This window comes from Nelumbo lutea, chromosome 7 (genome assembly GCF_056320005.1).
Source record: "Nelumbo lutea isolate HS-2025 chromosome 7, American lotus-T2T, whole genome shotgun sequence".
Classification (NCBI taxonomy): Eukaryota; Viridiplantae; Streptophyta; class Magnoliopsida; order Proteales; family Nelumbonaceae; genus Nelumbo; species Nelumbo lutea.
The window spans coordinates 38,186,596-38,208,834 of record NC_142690.1 but is presented as its reverse complement, the minus strand read 5'-3'; the positions used below and the strand labels follow the sequence as shown (position 1 = coordinate 38,208,834).

Genomic DNA, 22,239 nt, shown 5'->3' with positions numbered 1-22,239 from the left:
CTAAGACAAGAAAGTGTCATAAATTTTTTAAAGCCCTCACCATCCACAAACTTGAATGGAAGCTCATCAACAATGAGCATCTCAGTTAAGCCCTTTCTAATGGCCTCTTGGTCAAACTTCCAACAACTAAGGGAATTCATCTTCTTATTGTTTTCACCCTCCCCCTCTCTTGAGGCTAATTGCATATTTAACTGTGATTGTTTTGCCTCTAAGCTATAGGGGTTTTTCTTACATATGTTCATGTGGTTCCTTAATGAGCTAGTCCCATTTTTCTTAGGGTCACAACCGAATTCTCTATCACAGTAGTTGCACTTACCCTTTATTTCACCATTATCTGAGATAAATTTGGAAAAGTGGTCCCATACTTCTGACCTTGGCTTCATTGTTTTTTTTTTTACCTTTAGCAACTACTTTCATTGAATCCATTTGGTTGGAAGGTCGTGGCCGGGGGTGTGGACTTCTAATTTCAGTAATATTTGTAGGAGTCTCTCCAGTTTGTTGTGACATCTAAAATCACAATTCACAAAGGATAAGATACATGTTAAAACTAACAAACAAATGGAATAAAATACTTGAACATCTACAATCATAATTCACTTAAGGTCATTGTTGGGATGACCATTGAAGAAATATATCAACTTTAGAACAGAATCTACACTCCATAGAACAGAATAGCCGGATTCATCAGACGGATTACAAGTATATGTACTACAAGTAATTAGTAGCCAAAGAAAACAAAATAAAAAACACAAGATTTGATGACACCCATAACCCCATTTTATTTTTGCAAATTCCCCCTTTACGTTTTCTCTTCGTGATTTAACAAGGAATCCAGTTTGACATGACCTGATATTTCAGAGAAGCAAAGTAAATAAGTAGTGTCATATGAAGAATCCTAGGTTGTTCAGAGAAGCTAAGTAAACAATCCAAAGTAGTAGACATGAAGTTTAAATAGATTTAACTTTTAGAAAAAAAGGAAAATCTAACTAATTAAATGCCAGCAATTCAATATGTTCAGCTAATTATTTTTATTTTCTTTAATAGGGAGACAAAGGATCCCTTATTACTTTTACTTTTGTGATAGAATGAAGAAATATAAGACAAGCTAAACTTGATAGCTCCAATTGTCAATTTAGTAGTCAATCCAGATTGTCCTTCTTCATTTTTTTATCCTTATTGAAACAATTTAGCATTCAGAAAAACACAAGTATATAATCACCATCAGAGTACCGATTTTTACATTTGTTTTTCCTCCTCTCGGATCACATATCTGATAATCCCCCTCCTCTTCAAGCAAAACAAACGTTTCTAATATAATATCAGCAATCAGCATAACAAGCAATCAGCATGGCAAATTCTGATTACTAAAGTTTCACTTTATCTATTAGTATTTTATCTTTCAAGGAAAACATAACAAGCAATCAGCATGGCAAATTCTTTGTCATTAGTGATTAGACACAAGGTCTTAGTGACTTAATTTGGTCCAAATAATTGCCAAGTGTTCCACGCATGAAGTTCTAGTATCGACTATCGTGACCCATCTCCTTGACTCGTAAAGATTAATAGGACGACAAGTTTATAGGCCCACCAAACCCATATACGGCTCCTGTGTCCCCCAAACTCCAGGAGCAGCCACTCAAGTATATATTAATGGTAAAAGGAATGATTAGAGAATTTCAGAATGCCTTCAACCTTTGGTAGTGTCACTTTCAGAGTGCTGGGACTTTGGACTTCTGAAGAAGAAGAAGAATAAGAAATACTTGTTGGCTGTTGTAACTTGTAAGCTTGTAAACTGGTGGTGAAGGAGTGCCTGAGTGTAGAGCCTGCCTGAACTGCGGCAGACTAAGAACTTTGTTTGGGAGGATTCTCGAATCTCGATCTATGACTCTTTGAAGTGATGAAGTTTGGTCTGCTCTTGGCTCTTGCTCTGGAGTTGACTGGAACAACTGAACAGATGAATAGATGATGAGGAAGACGAAGTGCAGTGCCGAACTGGAAACTGGAGTGGAAACTCTGGACTCTGTAATGGAACTATGGTCTATGGAAGTCTCAACTGATCAACTCTCAGAGTCTTAGGTCTGTATTCTGGAACCGGTCCATTGGAAGTGCCACAGTGACTGAGGAAGACGAAGGGACGAAGAGTCTCTCCTCTCTCTTTCTATTTTTGAATTTCTTGGTGTTTTGGAATTTGCCAATTTGGACTTTACGTGATAAGTGTTAAGTGATAACGTGAACGTGTCTAATACGCCAAACAATTGCCTACTTTTTGCTAATTCGGTTAATGGTCGATCTTCCATTCCATATATAACTATATATTTATATGTATTAATTAATTAAATATTAACATAAAATTATAAATCATAATATAAATAATATTAAAAATATATAAATATAAAACTAATTCGGTTTTTTCGGTTAACCGAATTGGAAAATATGGTAATCGAAACTGAAAACTGAAATTAACAAAAATCGAATAGAATAATTGAACCCGATTGAAAAACCGAATAGGCCGAACCGGTTAAACTGAAACTGAAATTTTGGTTCGGTTTTTCGGTGTTAACTGAATTATGCTCACCTCTATGGTCTTTTCCTTTGCAACAAATCCAAGGTATTGATTTTTTGGAGTACCACCTCCTAGTAGAAAGCCTTAACCTTTGAAAGCATAGGGCTACACCAAACCTCCGTTTTCTGAAAGTTCTCTGCAAGGTTAGAAGATTGAAGGAGGACATTAAAGAAGGAAGAACAAGTGGGAAAGCCAGAAGGGGAAGGTTTCCAAATTCTGCTATCCAAACAAGATTGGTCTAGGTAAATTGTTCTTAATTGAGCAACAAGTTTATCAACCATTCACATTTTTGACTCCCTTAGCCCTCTCCTTGAACCCAAATCCCAATAGTTATCAATAAACACTGAGGAACTCTCTCTGACCCAAACATCTTCCCAAAATGACACTTTGTTATCGACGTAGACATCGTATTTGAGCAAATTAAGCATAGTGGGCAATATACCATGAATAACTTTCCAAGGAAAACAACAAGAAGCCCTAGGGTTGAGACCCACACCCCAACCATTGTCTGCCAATCAATGTATGCTAACAATCACTCTACACTAAAGTCTATCCTGTTCTAGCAGCAACCTCCACATCCATTTCCCCGACAAGGTTTTATTTCTCAATCTGATGTTACCTATTTTTAGGCATCCGTCATCTCTAGTCCTGGAAACTATCTCCCACTTCACTAGATAATCCTTCTTGGTATTCCTCGGTTCCCACAGAAAATCCATTGTGATTGTCTCCAGTTGGTTTGCCACATTTACTTGTACTTTGAAAGTAGACAGGAAATATACTAGCAAATTGGGTAACATAGATTTGATCAGAGTTATTCTACCCCCCAAAGAAATGTAGTTTCTTTTCCAACTTGCCAGCTTCTTCTTAATCTTTCAATTACTGGGTACCAGAAGCTATTTGCATTAGGATTTCCTCCTAGTAGTTGTCCAAAATATTGTATTGGCCATTCCCCCACTTCACATTCCAGAACAATTCCTAGCCTGCTCACCTCTCCCCTTTTTCTAAATTCACTCCTGCCACATATCTCTTGTCCTACCCTACTTTTTAAGGTTGGAGATTCTCTCAAATTGGTGCACTAATCTCTTAAGATTCAAGAGCTCTTCTTCTTGCTGGTCATCGGACATGGTATATGCAATTTATGCAAATAATTCTCTATAGATTACTGTTTTATTTATGTTACTGGTCATTGAACGGTCTCTTCTGTTGTTCTACCCTCGACATGCTTGGATATTTCTTGTTCTTGAGCTTATTTCATATTTTCTCCTTTATCCTCAAGTTTATTTTCATTAATTGAGGCCTTATTTTTGTTGGATAATTACTTCTGTTTTTTGGTAAATGGTAAGTTGATAATTACTTTGATTTTTGGTAACTATGAAGTGATAATTGCTTTTTAAGTGATTTAAATTAGCTGGTTTTATATGCAAGGAAAATGATATATCCGAGAAGCCACTCTTCTCTGAATGTCAGCTCAGATCTATTCTCAACAAGCATCCCAACGAGCCACTACAGCTGCACATTTGGAACATTTTCCTATGAATGACAAGGGAGATGTTTCTGATCTGTGGCTGTAAAGGCTTGCTGGGAGCATTTGCAGGACCATTTGTTGGGGGAATGTCTGTACTCTATGAATGTTGGGGGTGGCATTAGCATAAAGTTTAGTTGCCTTAACAGGTTATTTATATTTTATTTATTTATAGATTTTTAATTAAACATTTATATTTATTGTTTGGGGGTAGTAGTGTAAATTCAACAAGGGACAGATAGGATTGCGTGGTTAGGTATTATATGCAATTTCTTGCCTAGTTTTAGAAACTCATAATATCTATAGACGGCTGTTGAAGATAAAGGGAAAATTCACATTTTAAGTGGGAAAAAAGCCAAATAATCAGGTGGTTAGTTTGTTTCTGTTCAAGACAATCAAATATACCACTATGTCTTCTGAAATCCATAACTGTGTAAAACATTCAAGGGTTCACATGTCTTATTGAGAAAGATTTTCAATTAGATACCATTTTGATGGAACTGGAATTAGAATTAGTTTTCCATTTTGGCATGGATTCCATGAAATGGAATTAACTTTCTTTCCTTGGAATTTCAAAATCCTCAAGAAACATGGAGTCGGAGGGTTAAAATCCACTAGACTTCAAATCTTCCTATTAAAGAGCAGAATCAGAAACTTGTGGAGTTTGGGTCAACCATTTCCATTTATGTCCCTCAATTTCATTAGAGACAAACATGGCCTTCAATATCATTTCATGGTATTTCACTGGCTTCTGGTGTCATATCTTTTTGATTAGAGAACCTTAAGCTAGTTTTTATCGTTTATTTCTGTGTGGGCATGCACAAACCCCCTGTTTTTTACCCCATACTAGGTATGCGTGTATTATTTATCTTGAAAATGAAGAATTACCATTTGAACAATGATTTTTATTTTGCAGTTGCGGGGTGAAAACTTAGGATCATTATCTGATATTGATGATCTTGTGAGCACTTTTTCAAAGGTTAGTTTTTACCCCTCTCAACAACACAATATTAAACATCATTTGCATGCTTAACAGTGTTTATTATTCAATTGCTATAGCATTAAAGGTTTAATTTATTCTTTGTCTTTGAAGGGCCATCTGTAAATTTAGGAATTATAAGTGTATTCTTCTTTGATCAGAAGAGTACTACATCATCGTCATTGTCATCCTAGTTGTCATCTTCATCCCAGACTTGTCCCGTGTAGCCAGCCACATATAGTTGCAACAAGGCTTTAGATGATGATGATGATGAAGTGTATTCTCCTATTCAAAGATTCTTGGAATGCCATGTGATGTTTGGGTGATGATATTGATAAAGTATGAAATTCTACTTCTTGTCCTGGTAATTTTTGGGAGAAATCTTTGTGTTTCCAACAATTACAAATTTGTTATATAATCTTGACTATCATTGAATTGGTGGTATTTGGAAATGCATCCTTTTTTCGTTTTAAATGGAAGGTAGTATACCTTGTAGGGAAACCGTTTATTGTAGTCTGGGTCTGGGTCTTCTAGACTAGACTCAAAATTTGACATTTTGTTTGTTACGATTAGGAGTTTAGACTTTTACGTACTACAATCATGAATTTGTTGACTGTGATTACCTTGTTCCATTTGTTTAGCTCTGAATGATCAATGTGTAACTTTCATGTTTCTTGCTTGTTCAACTACACACATGTGGATGTTGAGGTTTAGGTGCTAAGGGCTATACTCGATGCTTAGTTTAACCTGATAAGCTCATTACAAATTTGAAATTGTTTGTCATCTTGAAAGTAGGGTGATGGAAGCTCCTGCTTTCTCTATTTTTCTCATGAAAAAGGAAAATTAAAAAAATCCTAAAAGAATATGAAGACTTGTCTTTATAAATAAAGATGTCCTCTTGATAGGAGAATATCTAATGTGGCCCCTTCGTATTGATCCATGATAAAAGAAAAATTCATCAAAAAGAAAAGAGGAGGAATTATATAAAGAGCATACAAGGTTTGTAGCCAAATTTCCTTACAAAGAACACCTTTAAATTCCATTAACACTACAACAAAAAAGCATCAAATAGATCCATCTATGGCGGTATGGTCCCCAAGTGTCTCACCAACCAGCCACCCTAAGATTCTCCTTGCCCTTTTCATTTGAGCATAGACCGACCTCCTTAGAGATATTTAGGATAGGCCAACCTCCTTGGAGAAGGAGAGAGAGCCATTCTCACTCAACTATTTATGTTTCTTATATCAAGACATAACTACTTGAGAGGCCAGATCTAACTAATTACCTGATGTGGCCTTCTCAAGCATACAAACCACATGGGAGGTGTGAATGCTTTGGTTATGGGTTGCTAGGTGTGGGCCTAATTTGGGCTGGTTTGTGTCGCTTCTGAAGCTGTTGGACTTGACATGGGATGGGTTCTTATATATGTGTGTATAAAGATATGTACAATTACAGAAAGAGAAAAGAAAGAAATAAAGAATATGTAAGACACAACATGGACTTTGAGTTGAGGACATTTTTAGGGGATGGTGAGTAGTGGCAAATCTTCAACTATGAATGTGGTTCAGGTCCAATTATCTGTGGCATAACAAAGGGTAAATTTGACCTTTGATGGAAGCTCTTTGTGCAATCTGGGGCCCTGTGGAGTTGGGACAGCATTTAAGGAAGGGGGGATGCTGATGCACTATACTTTGGCCCAATAGGTGTGGGGGATTCATTAAGAGCTAAAATTATGGCCTTACTTAAGGTTTAAGGCTTGGCCAAACAATGTGGAATTCAAAATTTTGTGGTGGAGGGAGACTCTAAACTCTTAATAGGATGGCTGCAGGCAACATGCTTAGGTTTGTGGACTTTTAGATAGTAAATGAGGGGGATTTTTTTGCTTAGCAAGGGAAGTTGGAGTACTTTCCAATTGGACAAGGAGGTCAGCCAATGGTTTGTCTGATATTTTGGCAAAGCAGGGGACCCTTAGGGAGAACCCTTTTTGGGCTGTGTTGTAAACACTGAGGAAAAATATGGGGTCAACACTCATGTTGTGAGTGGTTGACATTGTATGTTTTTAAATGTTGTTTTAATGAAAGCTGCCATTTCCAATAAAAAATCATAAGGAAAACAATGCTTGAAGGTGAAAAGAATTAAAGAAATAGTATAACAAGAATATTTAAAAAGATAGGAATGTGCTAGCTCAAATTTGGCTTTGCAACACCTAGTTCTCATTAATGAAGTGAGTTGTCCTTTCTTTTGGCTAGAAGTCCACATACCGGTTGTGACTGCCATTCGGCTTGCATTTTCTTGCAAAACATTCTGCAGCTTTTCCTTCTCAATGTCATAAATTCTAATGACGCCTTTCTTGATAGAAGGATTCAAACCTGAATTGTTTATATGAAAACAAAGGTTGAGCTTTGTAGTGCTTCATGAGTGCTTCATGAATTACAGTTGGTGAAAGAATTATAGTGCTTCATGGATTTCTACAATAAAAAAAGGAGTGGGATGCGATCCGGTTACTCGTGCTGGTAGGTGCATAGAAGTGTCACATGGTGACTCAAGTGGACACATGAAAGGAGACGTTAGTCGGGCTTCAGTTGGCAGTTGTCTCAACCTATCATCCTCCATCTCAAATAGGTTAGAGAGGCTTGGTTCTTTTCAGATTAAGGGATTGGGTAAAAAGTAGAGTCAACATAGGACCTGGCTTGAAGTGAAGGTTGCATGGGGGAGGAAAAGGAATAAGATTTAAAAGACAGAGTACAAGGAAAGATGGAGGAAATGAAAAGAAGTTTGAAAAGTGGGAATGGGTGGTCACAAGGTTTGTTTGAGAGGAAGCTTCAAAAGTCACTGAGTTTTAGTGGGGAGGCAAATGTCTCGAAGGGTAAGGCATCCTCAAAGCTTAAAGCTCATGAGAGGTTTGTCCGGGCCGTTGAATACAGCAACAACAGATGAAGGAGGTGTGAATTCAAATGGGATTTTGACAATATTTTTCAGTTGAAAAAGAAGTTGAGTGGAACATAAGTTCACAGGCAAGAGGCATTGAACAGGGTCCATTTGAATTGGCATCGTCACAGTTGGAGTTTGATAGACAATCCTTTGTACAAGATACAAGTGTGAATCTAGTTGAGGGAGGAGGTTGTATTGAAATTATGGTAGGGAGGCTTGGTAAGGATTTGGGGAGGGGGAAGGTTAAGTAGATAATGTAAGTGTGATAAAGGACAGTGGAGTTATCAATAGAACTTCTTTGAATTCAAAAAATTAAGGAGCTCAAGTGTTGGCCAATTGGTACATGCGACCAATGTTTTTTCCCAGATGAAAGAGGGGCTGGTCCTTGCAGTAAATATGGGGGAATTAATAAATGGAAGAAGACCTTAGGTAGAGCAAGACAAAACTATTTAACTTTAGAAGTTTCTTTATAAGTTAATATGGGACCTATACACAGGCTGAAACCTGCTCTGCTTCAATTGTGTCTGCTCTGATGGATGTTCTCCTTACTGGATATTGTTGCATAAAACAGAAGAACAACAAAAGAACATATTAAAATCTTTTTGTATTAGATACATAGATTCTTTCACTTGATTATCATCGTTCATTTGTTAACATTCTGTCAAAGAAGTGGATAAATATGTATATTTGCTTTTGTCATATATTTTGAAATCCCTAAAACCCCATTTTCTTGATTTGTAGGAAGATTTCACCTTTTTCCATAAATATAATTGAAAAAATATTTCCAATCAAGATCATCTAAAATCAAAGATCTAAACCATTAAAATGGTGCCTCGAAACCAGTCTAACCGATCTTGAAAATCCAGGTGATGTCCAAAGATTTCAACTAATCTAGGTCTTGGAAATGGAATAGAAGACAATACTAGATATATGGTCCATTGATGTGGTGTCCGTTGGGATACTGCCATCCTTGTTTGAGGCATCAGGTTGAGCTTGCTCTGATACCAAAGTGTTGGGTTGCTAAATGCAGGAACCGCTTTGAGGGGGGCTTCTCCTCATATAGTGCTGAAGATAAGAGAGGGAGGGAGAGAGAGAGAACAGACGAAGAATAGAACTATAGAAGATATCTGCCCCCTGCTAACTAACTTGATTCCCTTTTACAAAATCATAACTGATTAGTGTGATATGTCTTTCTTGTATAAACATAACAGACCGATGGCTTGTTGGAGAGCTGGGGTGGCTGTGGGCTGATGCAGCTACCCGTTCTGGGTTCCTCGAGGGCCTGGTTGTTGGGGATGAGCTGTAGACTCGGCTCATTCCCAACAGCATCCCAATATCAATCAAGTGATCTTTGTCCTTCAAGATCAGTTATCAGCCATCTAACTGATTTACTAGGATTTTAATGTATCTAGGCCATCCAAATATCTAACCCCAAAAATATATGCTGTCAAAATAGTCTTTTGAAAATAAGGAATTAATCATGACCATCGAAGTATGTACCAATATCCCAGCTGATCTCAGTGACTCCGTCATACAATTGATGCATGCAATTTTCTAAATAATCAGGTTATGTAAATGTCATATCAAAGATGCTGTAACTCTATGTTAGTAAAACTATGCAAATATTGTCACCTTGATTTTGGAATATGTTAGACTATGAGTAGAATATTGGTATGTTGCTTGGAAGGATGATTTATTTTTTGATCAATAAGCTTGGATGGATGATGTATCATGTATCCACTACTCTAGGAGATTGCTGTTATAACCCAAAAACAGAGCAAGCCTATTCAGGAAGGTCTACGCAAGGAAGAAAACACGTGGGACTAAACCAACTGTACAACAAACTAAACTAACTAATTTAAGTTGGAAACCTGATTCTTGATGCAATTGGGAATCTTGATTCTTGAGTTGTTACAGCTGTTAGAAAGCCACATTGTACATGTATAAATAAGAATGGGAATAAGAGAGGCTTTGATTCAGATATCCCCTTCTCTCTCTCTTTCTCTCTCTCCACCAATGATCTTGAAGAAATCAAAGAAACTCTAGTAGTGGTGGTGGCTCAGTTAGGAAGAATCACAACTGCTAGCAATTAGTAAGGAGATCATTAGGCATTTAGAGCAGAAATGACATAAGGTAGTAGGTTGCCAACTAGGAAAATTTTACTTTCCAAGGTACGCCGCTGATGACAAGTGCCTTGGATTTTCAAAGTGGCAACTTTCAATTTCTTGAGATCCGTAGCAATCAAAGAGTTCTGGTCACCTCATCTAACTTAGAAGGTGAAGCCATACTTTGGTTTCAGTGGTTCAAACACTCCCATCCACAAGTTTCATGGGCAAACTTCACTGAAGCATTTTGTGTCTGATTCGGGCCGACTTGGATTCAAGGACCATGACGAATCACTATCCAAATTTCGATATGCAGGTACTGTCTATGAGTATTAGCAGGAGTTTGAGATGCAAGCAACCCAAGTGCAAGGATGGTCGGAGAAGGCACTACTTGGCTGCTTTATCGGCGGCTTGCACGAAGAAATCAAAGTTGAGGTTAGCATGCAATCGACCTCTAGGTAGGCACTCTGTAAGTCCACATTAGTGTTTTAAAAGGCGTGGGCCTCCAGGTGAGGTGTTCCCAAAACGCCCTGAGGCATATGCCAGAGGCGCTGACACCTCTGAGGCGTACGCCTCATGTGCAAGAGGCCTATGCCTCATACACTTTTTTCATGAGGTGTACTAGAGGCGTACGCCTCATGTGCCTCATGCACACCTCATATAAAAAGACAGAAAAAAAAGAAAAAGGTAAAAAAGGAAAGGAAAGGAAGAGAAAAGAAAGGGAAGGGAAGGGAAAGAAAGAAAGAAAGAAAGAAAGAAAGAGAAGAAAAAAAGAGAAGAAAAAAAGAGAAAAGGAAATGGTAGGGAAGAAAAGATAAAGGGAAAGAAAGTGGTCTGCCCCCGGCCCCAAATAATGAGTTTGACAAGATCTCCCCTTTCAACTAGTGCTATGCATCTTTTTTTTTTTTTTGATAAATGAGAGTAGTTTTATTAATTCAAAAAATAGCAGTACTTTCAGCCTAGGAAGAGGAACGAGGTGTTACCTCCCCTTAGGACTGGGTCATAAACACTAAACAAACACAAGCCTGAAGCACAGTTACAAAGTGGCCCGAAACAGATCTCCCCTTGACACCCCTTGCTTGGCCAGAGAATCAGCCATTGCATTTGCTGATCTGCTGATCCACTGAAACCTGACTGACATATTCCTTGTCAGCCATTTAACTTTCTTTAACAGATCCCTGTAGCCCCAACAAGCTGTCTCTGGACTTGTCAACCATCCCATTACTAACTTGGAATCCCCTTCTACTATCAAATTATTCACTCCAAGTTGACTGGCCATCCGTATACCTTGTACTGCTGCTAGTATCTCTGCCCTTACAGAATCACCAACACCCACTAGTGCTATGCATCTTTATTCTTCTTAATATAAAAGTTTTTTTATTAAAAATAGATAAAAATGAGATCCCCCCTTCCTCCTCCTCCCCCCCTTCCTCCTCCTTCCTCTTGACCTCGTCCTCTAAGGAGGCATATGCCTCCTTGTGTCTGGGAGGCTTACGCCTCTTATGTTCTGAACCACGCCTTACGCCGCGTCCGCATTTTGAAACATTGGTCCACATATGGAAGAGTTGATGACACTTGTGCTTGCAGTCCAAAAATGGAGGGCTTATCCGTTGGATTGCGAGTTTATTATTCATGCTGATCAACAAAGTCTGAAATACATATGCTCAACTTAAATGGGCTACAAGCTTATGGTGTTTGATTATGTGGTCGAATATAAATCCGTGACATCCAATAAAGCGGCTGATGCACTGCCCCTTTGCATGAACTCTCCCATATATCAGTCTCACAACGCCACTACCCGTTGCTGGACATTCTCAAGAGGAAGCGCACAGGGGCTCTAGTGTTAAGCTGATTCATTCTAAATAGGCACTAGACCCAACATCAGAACCTAGGTATTTGGTGGAAGGTTCAATTCTTTTTTTACAAAGGATTCCTCCTGGTCCTCTCTTGTACTTCTACACACTTACAACAACTATCTAGGAGGACATTCAGGTATCTTGCGAACATACTGTCGTATTGCTTCCCACTATTATTGGGTGGGGATGGAGTGCAACATTAAGGACTTTGTGGCATCATTTCTGGTCTGTCAACACTAAAAATATGATGCCCAATCTCCACTGGGCTCTGGCAGCCTTTGAAGAAACCAGAATTAGTATGGGAGGAAAATTCCCATGATTTCATTGTGGGTGTACTGAAATCAAAAGGCTTTCTCTATTGCTCCCGTGATTGTTGATCATTTATCTGTTCAATTTTCCCGCTGGCTCATCTATACACTGCAGCATCAATGGCAACCATATTCACAAGAGAACTTGCATGCCTTCGTGGCACACCCAAGGCTATTCTCTCATATCGTGATCATATATTCTTAAGCAAATTTTGGTGCGAAAACTTCAAATTTTAGTGACCGACACTCAATACCTCTACCAGTCACCATCCTCAGAAGGTTGGACGAACCGAAGTCATTAATAGATGCCTTGATGCACATTTATGATGTTTTGTTGGACCCATTGGTTTCCATGGGCTGGTTCAGGAAACTGAAGTCATTAATTCCACATTCCATGCTTCTACGAGCATGACCACCCCATTCAGAGCACTTTATGGTTGTGACCCTCCATCCAGTCTTTTTGATGAGAAAGGCTCCACCTCAGTAGATGTTGTTGACGCCCATATGATAACAAGATAACATTCTTGAAGAGCTCAAGGCAAAATTACTAAAGGCCAAGCAACAGAAGACAATCTAGTATGACAAAAACCATCAAGTTGAATACAAAGTGGAAGGTGAAAGCTCAGTTCCAACTGTCAAAGCACATTGGCCCGGAAAGCCTAGAACAAGTTCTCCTCTAGATTTTATGGGCCAATCGCTATCACTGAATGGGTAGGGTCAATTGTCTATTGTTTGGATCTTCCCCAACATTGCTGACTTCATATTGTTTTCCATGTATCGAAACTCAAAGGCCATGTGGGACCTACAATTGGCATACCCCCAGTATTACCCAACTTTGATGTGGATGGCCAACCCTTACTTCAACCTCAACAACAAATGCTAGATTATAGATGGATATAGAAAAACAAGCAGCCAGTTTAGGAAGCTCTAGATGCTTGGCAAGGATTGCCTCCAGAAGATGCTACATGGGAAGATTGCTCACTGAAATGCCAACTATTTCCTCATTTCACCCTCGCGGATGATGGATAAGGATGCTTTGCCGGGGGGGGGGGGGAGGTCTGTTAACCAAAAACAGAGCAAGCCTATCGTTCAAAAGGTCTACACAAGGAAGAAATCTACATTGTACATGTATAAATAAGAATGGGAATCAGAGAGGCTTACCTTGAGTTCAATTCATGTATCCCTTCTTCTTCTTCCTCTCTCTCTCTCTCTCTCTCTCTCTCTTTTTAGGAGACCACACACCCTCGAAGCAATGTCTGAGTTGGGCAGGAGCCCAATAACTGCTTTAACAATAAGGATTTTGGGGTTGATTTGGTACACTATTTGGATGGCCCAGTGTTTTAAAAGCGCAAGGCGCAAGGGTCAATTTGCGCCTGAGGCGCAAGGCGAGGCGTGTGCCTTTTTGAATCAAGGCACAAATTTATAAAAAAATTGCTAAAAAATAAAAAAAATGTCAGAAAATTAAAAAAAACCAAAAAAAATAAAAAAATACTAAACATAATATTAATAAAAAAATATAAACTTAAATTCTAAAATAATGTTTTAAAAAACCTATTGTTTAAAATTAAAATACATAAAACATAAGATGTAATTATGTAAAGCATATTCAATTGAGAATTTAAAAATAAAATCAAACATATAAAACATTTTCAAGCATTTAAAACCTCTAATCTCTTTTTTCACTCAATTGCATTACTTCACGTAGCTAATGTAATTTTAAACTTATTACATTCTTGATTCTATGAGCCGCCTTTGTGCCACTCCCCTCGAGGCAAGCCTAAACAAGTCCACGTTAGCTCTTAAATTCTTAGTTTTCACACAAAAAATAATGATTTTATAGTTTTACTTGTTTTTTAAGAAGACATTTTATTAGGATGAATGAATGAACGACATTAATAAATTGGGGGGTTCTTGGAGCTTTGGTGAGCGAGTGAATTTAAGAGCTATCGTGGAATTGTTTAGGTTTGCCTCAAGGGGCATGGCACAGGGGTCTGGGTGTGGAGCCCCCGACCCAGCCACTATGTTCTATAAAGGCAAAAAAGCATCAAATTTTCAAAAGGCCTTTTGATGGTACTTGACACATGACTTAAAGTGGTCTAATATTGTTAGAGATTTTTTGCATTACCTGTATGTATGAGATGAGATGAAACCTTGGTGCATCATTTAGATGGGCTTAGATTAGATGGAATTTTGATGCACCATTTGGATGGTTGAAATTCATCAATAGATTTTAGGAGAAGCCTTTTTGGTGGTCTAGATCTTAGGTTTTACTTGACACATTACATTACATTTTTGAAATATTTTCATGCATTACATGCATTGCTGAGATTAGTTGAATTCTTCTACATTACTTGGATGGTTGAGATGAATTCAATGATCTTAAGAGGTCATTTTGATAGTTTAGATGTTTGGGATGATCAGTTACATTATATGGATGGGTCAAATAATACAATGTCTTGGTAAACTATTTGGATGGTTGAAATGAATTGACTGATCTTAGGGTGTTATTTGGAAGGCCTAGATTTTAGATATTATTTGGCACTTCATTTTACGTGGCCGTATTATATAGATTTTTAAAGAAGTTGCTTAAATGATTGGGATTGGTGGAAATCTTGGTCACTTGTGTATATAGATAATGAATGGGCAATGTTCTAATCACCCTCTCTTTGTTCCCACCATCAGGGGTGTGCAAAATTAGGCCGGGGGTGACTTGCCCAAAAAATAGTTTAATGACTTGAGCGATATACCCCCCAAACTATTGCCTTGGGGTAGGGTGGGGTACGTGGAGTTTAATAGGAACCTGAGAAAATGCTTATGTGGATTGATGTCATATATATTGGCAAACAACATCAAAAGCAGTGTTTTAAAAGCGCAAGGTGCAAAAAAAGTGCAAGGGCCAATTTGCGTCAGAGGCGCAAGGCGAGGCGTGTGCCTTTTTAAGAAAGGTGCAAAATTACAAAAATAAGCTAAAAAATAAAAAAGTCAGAAAATTCAAAAAAATGCCAAAAGTTTAAAAAATATTAAACACAATGTTAATAAAAATATAAACTTAAATTTTAAAATAAATATTTTTAAAAACCTATTATCTAAAATTAAAATACATAAACATAACATGTAAAGTGTATTCAAATGAAAATTTAAAAATAAAAGCAAACATGTAAAGCATTTTCAAGCATGTAAAACCCACAATCTCTTTTTCTCCTTAATTTCATTACTTCAAGTAGCTAATGTGATGTAAAACTTATTGCATTCTCTATTCTATAAGTTGCCTTTGTACCACGCCCCTCGAGGCAAGCCCGAACAATTCTATGTTAGGGTCTGATATATTCATACAGAATACAAATTGTGCCCCCAACCTTTAATAGTTTTTTTTGATAGATCCCCAATATTTAATATTTTGAACAGACTTCTTTTGTATTCCTCATAGTGTTTTATCTAAAAAATTGATGAGGCACAACTAAAATGCTTTTTGATCCCATTAATTGTGTAAGAATTGTGATATGTTCCTCAACTTATCATTTACACTGTTTTTAAATAAAAAATTGAACTTTGTGCTTCCATTGTTTGGTTGTTTTTTTCTCTAAATACATTTTATGTCTTACAGTTGAATAAAGCTGTTAGTGAACCCAGAACTGCTGGAGTTATTGGCGATAGGGGATCATTCTCTAGGGAAAGTGAGTAAGAGTGCTTTATCTATTTTCCAATAGCTGTTTAGCTGCTTTAGCTTCTCCTTTAATTTTTGGCTAAGAATTATTGGTATTAATGTTGAAGAAAGATTGAAAGCAGCATCTATTAAGTACACAAATTTGCTATTCAGTATATTTTCTCAGGTGTACACAATGCTAAATGTGCTAACCCATGATTCAAATCTGAGTTACCTTCTTACCTGCATTGAGAATTTTATCTTGTGTGCAGAGTAGGCTGCTAACATGGGTTAGCAAATATATTGATAAAAAAAACATGGGTTAGCAAATATATCAATCCAAAAGACCTTGCCAGCTTTCTCTTTTTATTGTTTTAAAAAATTAAAATGTGAAACAGTTAATATTTTTTATAGAATGCCAATACTTGCCTTCCCTTCACATTTAGGTCGTAAAAAGTTAAACCAGAATGTTTTAATAGTATTGTATAATGTCAATGTTTGCAAGTGGTGGTTGATTGGTTGTCCAAATATTTTAATCTTTAAATCTAATCACTTTCATGAAAATTTTCGAAGTCTAAATATCCTTTTGGTACATGCCCTTACAATAATTAATTATAAAAGTCATTGATGCATGGCAGCTTATAGGGCTGGTATCGGTTGTGGGCTTGAACTTGCTAATGCAATGGGTTCTCTATCCGGATGTTCTGGATCAGCCACAAGTTCCCTAAATTAGAAATTGAAGTGCTATTAGCTGTATCCTTGCCTTCCTGTGGTACATGGTGGAGATATTATATGGAAATATTTTTAAAGTTATATACATGGTGGAAACATTGTGAAATATGTAAAAGTATATAATCAATGGAATGATAAAAGCAACTCAGGCATACCTTTTTTAAATTATTATCTTGTTCCAAACCACTAAACAAAGGTAAGAAGCTAAGCTTATGGACAACAATACATTGTGAGGTTGTCCTATAAACCTTAAGAAACAAAACTACATGATAGAATGAGTTCAAGCAAAATTTCAACTCATAGAGAATGCAAACATTCTAATAGATGAACTAAGTAATCTATTATACATGCAAAAGGATGTAACATAATGTTACTGATAAAAAAAAGATGTAACATAATGTTTAAAACGAATTTTGAGCTGGCTCAAAGTGGTAATCATGTCCTTTACGCAGACAATAGCATTGCTACTCTACATATCTATACAATTTGAAAAGTATATTGGGCTGGATCAAAGTGGTAATCATGTCCACTAGGCAGGCAATATCATTGCTACTCCACATATCTATACATTTTATAACAAACTTATGTTATGATACTGTCTCTTGTACTCTAGATAATGCCGGTAGTGTTCACTGGGGAATATGTTGATTCTAGTAAAATATCATGTGGTACCCATGGAAATGGAAATATGTCATGAAAATATAGGAAACATATGGACATTTTAAATCATGCTCTAGACTATGTTTCCCTGATTGTTGAGGTTTTTATTTTTCAGGCCATGACAATTTTACCACTGAATTGGAGCTGTAGGGACATTGTAAAATGATGTGATTTCTGTTTCTAATGATTCTTCAAGGCAGAGCTTACACCCAATTGAAGGGATGCCCATCCCTTACATTTTAGCCTATCCCTTTGATACATTTGCTCAGACAACAGTCTACATTGGGAAGGCTACCTTTTGGAGTTGGTGGGACCCAACTCCCAAATTAATTTACTAGGGAAGACCCACTTCCCCAAGATTTTAAGTTTCATCAGAACAACCAAACAGATCCAAAATCTCTGATCAGAAGAATAAAAGGGATGGGGGACAGCTCTGGATCCTTGACAGCAGGGCAGCCAAGTCAGAAACCACCCATGTTGCCTGTCGTCTATTGTAAAAACTAATATGCATTATGGTTTATCCTTTTAGGCAAATAAACTAATAACACAGAATGTTATAAATCGGTTGATTTGACAAATGCAACCTAAGAGTTAGAATGAAGGCCTTGCCCTCATATATGTCATGATATACAACTCTAGAGGACAAGTTATTCTCTCTTATGTGAGTTGAGTCATGTCAACTCATGAATTTATATAATATATATTGAAACTTTTATACAACATATTTAATATAAATAAAATAAAACATATTTTCATATGTATAATATCTATTAAATACTGTGTTTTAAAAGTGCAAGACGCAAAAAAGGCACATGGGTCAATTTGCGCTTGAGGCGCAAGGCGTGGCGCACGCCTTTTTGAAGTAAGGTGCAAAATTACAAAAAAGCTAAAAAATAAAAAAATGTAAAAAAATTGCCAAAAAATAAAAAATATTAATAAAAAATATAAACTTAAATTTTAAAATAAATGTTTTAAAAAACCTATTATCTAAAATTAAAATACATAAACATAATATGCCAAAAAATTTCAATAATAATGCAAAAAAATAAAAAAATATAAAACATAATATTAATAAAAATATCAACTAGTTTTAAAAAACCTATTATCTAAAATTAAAATACATAAGCTGGGTGGCTGCTCCCTTGTGGGGTGCTTCCGGGGGGATTGTAACAATGTGGAAGAGGGATGTGGTTGAAGGCTTGGAGGAGTTGATTGGAAAGTACTTGGTTTCCATGAAGTTTAAGCGGCAAGAGGATGATTATATGTGGGCGCTCACAAATGTATATGGACCGAATGACTATATAGAGAGAAAGGAGTTGTGGGAGGAATTGGCTGATGTTAGAGGGTTGTGGGATGGGCCCTGGTGCATGAGTGGGGATTTCAATGTGATGAGATTCTTGGAGGAAGCCAATAGGGTTAATCAGAGGGTGGCAAAAAGCATGAGGAAGTTTAACATTTTTGTGGATGCCTTTGAGCTTAAAGAGATTCCCCTAGCCCATAAGACATTTACATGGTCAGATCTCCAATCTAGAGCCATTTGCTCTAAGCTGGATAGATTCATGTTCTCTTTGGATTGGGAAGAACATTGGGGAACCTTGGCTTCTAGAGCTCTCCCAAGGGTGACCTCAGATCAGTGACCCATAGTGTTATGTAGGGAGGAAAGAAGGTATGGAGGTCTTACCCCCTTTAGATTTGAAAATATGTGGTTACTTCATCCAAGGTTTACTAACAAAGTGAGGGAGTGGTGGTATGAGTGTAACCCATTGGTGGAATGGGAGATGATGGGATTCCATAAGAAGCTACAGTTCTTGAAAGCAAAAATCAAGGAGTGGAATTTGGTGGAGTTTGGGAGGATAGAAGAAAGAAAGGGAGATCTGATGGATAAAATTGTAAGCCTTGACTCTAAAGAAGAAAGGGGAGAATTTGGAGAGGAAGACAATGAACTCATGAGAGATTTGAAAAGACGGTTAGAGGACTGCCTGCATAAGGAGGAAATTAGCTGGAGGCAAAAATCTCGGTGTAAATGGTTGTAAGAGGGAGACAGAAACACTAGGTATTTCCATTCTCTAGCAGATGGTAGGAGAAGGAAGAACTTTATCTCCAAATTGGTAGTAGATGGAGTTGAGTTAATACAACATGAGGAGATAGCCGGGGCCTGTGTGGAGCACTTCAAATCTATTCTAAGAAGGCCTGCGAGTAGAAGGGTGTGGGTAGAAGGATTGGATTGGCCAAATGTAGGGGTGGAGAACAGGAGAAGGTTGGAAAGAAGCTTTAATTTGGAAGAGATCAAGGAGGTTGTGTTTTCTATTGATAGAACAAAAGCTCTAGGGCCGGATGGGTTCACAGTGGCTTTTTATCAGGACTGTTAGGATATTTTGAAAGATGATCTTTTGCGGTTGTTTGAGGAGTTTTTCAAGAAAGGAATTGTCAATCCGGGTGTGAACTCTACATTTATAGCCTTAATTCCAAAAAAAGAAAGGTGCATCCCACCCGAAGGATTTTAGGCCAATTAGCTTGGTTAATAGCTTGTATAAGATCATTGCAAAAGTGTTGTCTTTGAGGCTGAAGGAGGTATTGCCATATATCATTGCACATTATCAAGGAGCTTTTGTGAGTGGAAACAAATTACTAATCAAATTTTAATTGCTAATGAGAGTGTGGAGAACTTTAAGAGGGATAAGAAGAAGGGAGTGGTCTGTAAGTTGGACTTGGAAAATGCTTATGACTTGGTGGACTGGGATTTCTTGAGGAAAGTTTTGACTAAATTTGGGCTTGGGGCTAGATGGTGTAAGTGGATCATGGGTTGTTTCCGGAATTGTCATTATTCAGTGCTAGTGAACGGGACAGTGGTAGATTTCTTTCCAGCCAGTATGGGTATAAGACAAGGAAACCCCCTTTCTCCTTTCTTGTTCATTCTAATTGCAGAGGTATTGGGTAAATTGATTCACAGAGCAGATTCTAGGGGGGACTCATTAGAGGTTGGAGAGTTGGGAGGGTGGAAACCCCCCTCACTCACTTACAGTTTGCTGATGACACAATTCTGTTTTGTGAAGGCGGTAATGTGAGCTTTATCAGGAACTTGAAGTCGGTGATACAACTGTTTAAGCAAATGTCCAACTTGAAGGTTAACCTTGGGAAAAGATGTGTAGTGGGGTTGAATTTGGAGGAGGGAGAGATCGGGGAGAGTGCTGAAGTGCTGGGGTGTGAAGTCTTGGGGTGGCCTTTGAACTACTTAGGGTTGCCATTAGGTGATAATCCTATGAGAGAGCTTTTGGAACCTGGTGGTGGAAAGGTTTGAAAAAAGACTGGTATCCTGGAAAAAGAACTACCTCTCTCTTGGTGGGAGAATTACACTAATTAAGGCCACACTTGCTAACTTACCCATCTTTTTCCTGTTGGTGTTTAAAATCCCAATGAAGGTTGCTAACAGATTGGAGAAGCTAATGAGAGATTTTCTGTGGGAGCCGGGAGAGGAGAAGAGGGGTCATAGAGTTAGCTAGGAGATAGTGTGTAGGAGTAAGACTTGTGGTGGTTTGGGGCTTGGGAGTATTAGGAGAAGGAATATGACTCTTTTGGGAAAGTGGTTGTGGAGGTTTCCTATGGAGAAGGAGAAGCTATGGGCTAGAATAGTGGCAAGTATACATGGGCTGGAGTACAATGGATGGGACGTTGGAATCAGAGCTAGGATCACAAGCAATTCTCCTTAGAAAGCCATTCATGACCTGCTACCAGTTTTCTCCCCTAATATCAAGTATGATTTGAATTCTGGTAACTCCATAAAATTTTGGGAACAAACCTGGGTGGGGAGTGCCCCTCTAAAGGATCAATTTCCTTCTTTGTATGCTCTTTCTGATTTGAAAAATGAGCCAATCTCGTATTTCACCACCACGTCCTCTTCCACTTCTGGGATTGGGTGGAACTTGGGTCTAAGAAGGGATTTGAGGGACTTAGACTTCGATAGTTATTCGAGCCTTATTGCACTTTTTGATAATATTGTCTTAGACCCCACTAGGGTGGATTCTAGAATTTGGACACCTACCCCCAATGGCATTTTTTCTTGTGTTTCTTTTTTCAAAGTCTTAAGTCAGTCCACCAGTCATACTTTCCCCTCTTTCCTTGTTGATGAGGTTTGGTGTAGAGCAATACCTCCTAGGGTTGGTAGTTTTTGTTGGGAAGCCTATCTGGAAAGAATCAATACTAGTGATCTACTCCAAAAGAAGAGACCCAATACTTGCTTGTCACCTCATTGGTGTGTTCTTTGTAAAGTGGATGGGGAGACTGGTTTTCACCTACTGGTGTCTTGCCATTTTGTGAGGTCAATTTGGGATTGGGCTTTCTCCCTATTTGAATGTAGCTGGAATCCTCCATCAGACTTGCATGGCCTTTTTCCCCTTCTTTTTTTAGGTGTTGGATAAAAAGGGGAAGGACTACGTGGAGAGGACTAAGGGCTGCAATATGTTGGACACTTTGGGAAGAAAGAAACACCAGGATATTCTCAGAAGCTGAGAGAGGATCAACAGATCTGAGGGCTATCATACATATTAGGGCTGTACAGTGGCTGAAATCTTTGGAGCTATTCACAGATTACACTGTGGATGACATGTTGAGGAAGTGGGATGAAATTGCAAATTGCACACAAACCAAGTCAGTAATGAGTGTGGCTTGGACCCCTCCACCTAGTTGATTCTTGAAATTAAACTTTGATGGGTGTAGTAGGGAAAATCTGGGACAATCGGGGATTGGGGGTGTTTTTAGGGATGAGAATGGGGTTATTTCTGCCATGTTCTCAGGCCCAATTGGAGTGGGTGACTCCCTTAGAGCTGAGATCTTTACAGTTATGGAAGGTGTCCGGAAAGCTGAGGAGTTGAACATCAGGAAACTCATAATTGAAGGGGATTCAGAGGTGGTGATAGGGTGGCTGATTAAAGATAACAATGGCT

General features: G+C 38.0%; 1 protein-coding gene across 1 annotated transcript in view; it reads left to right on the top strand.

The window, feature by feature from the left end:
• Positions 1–22,239, top strand: part of LOC148846134 (protein PAT1 homolog 2-like) — a 39,116-nt gene that overhangs the window by 6,941 nt on the left and 9,936 nt on the right. Inside the window, exons 3-4 of the mRNA XM_088954698.1 lie at positions 5,002–5,064; positions 15,869–15,938. Of these exons, the coding sequence (XP_088810824.1) occupies positions 5,002–5,064; positions 15,869–15,938 (133 nt within the window). The remainder of the gene's footprint in view (positions 1–5,001; positions 5,065–15,868; positions 15,939–22,239) is intronic.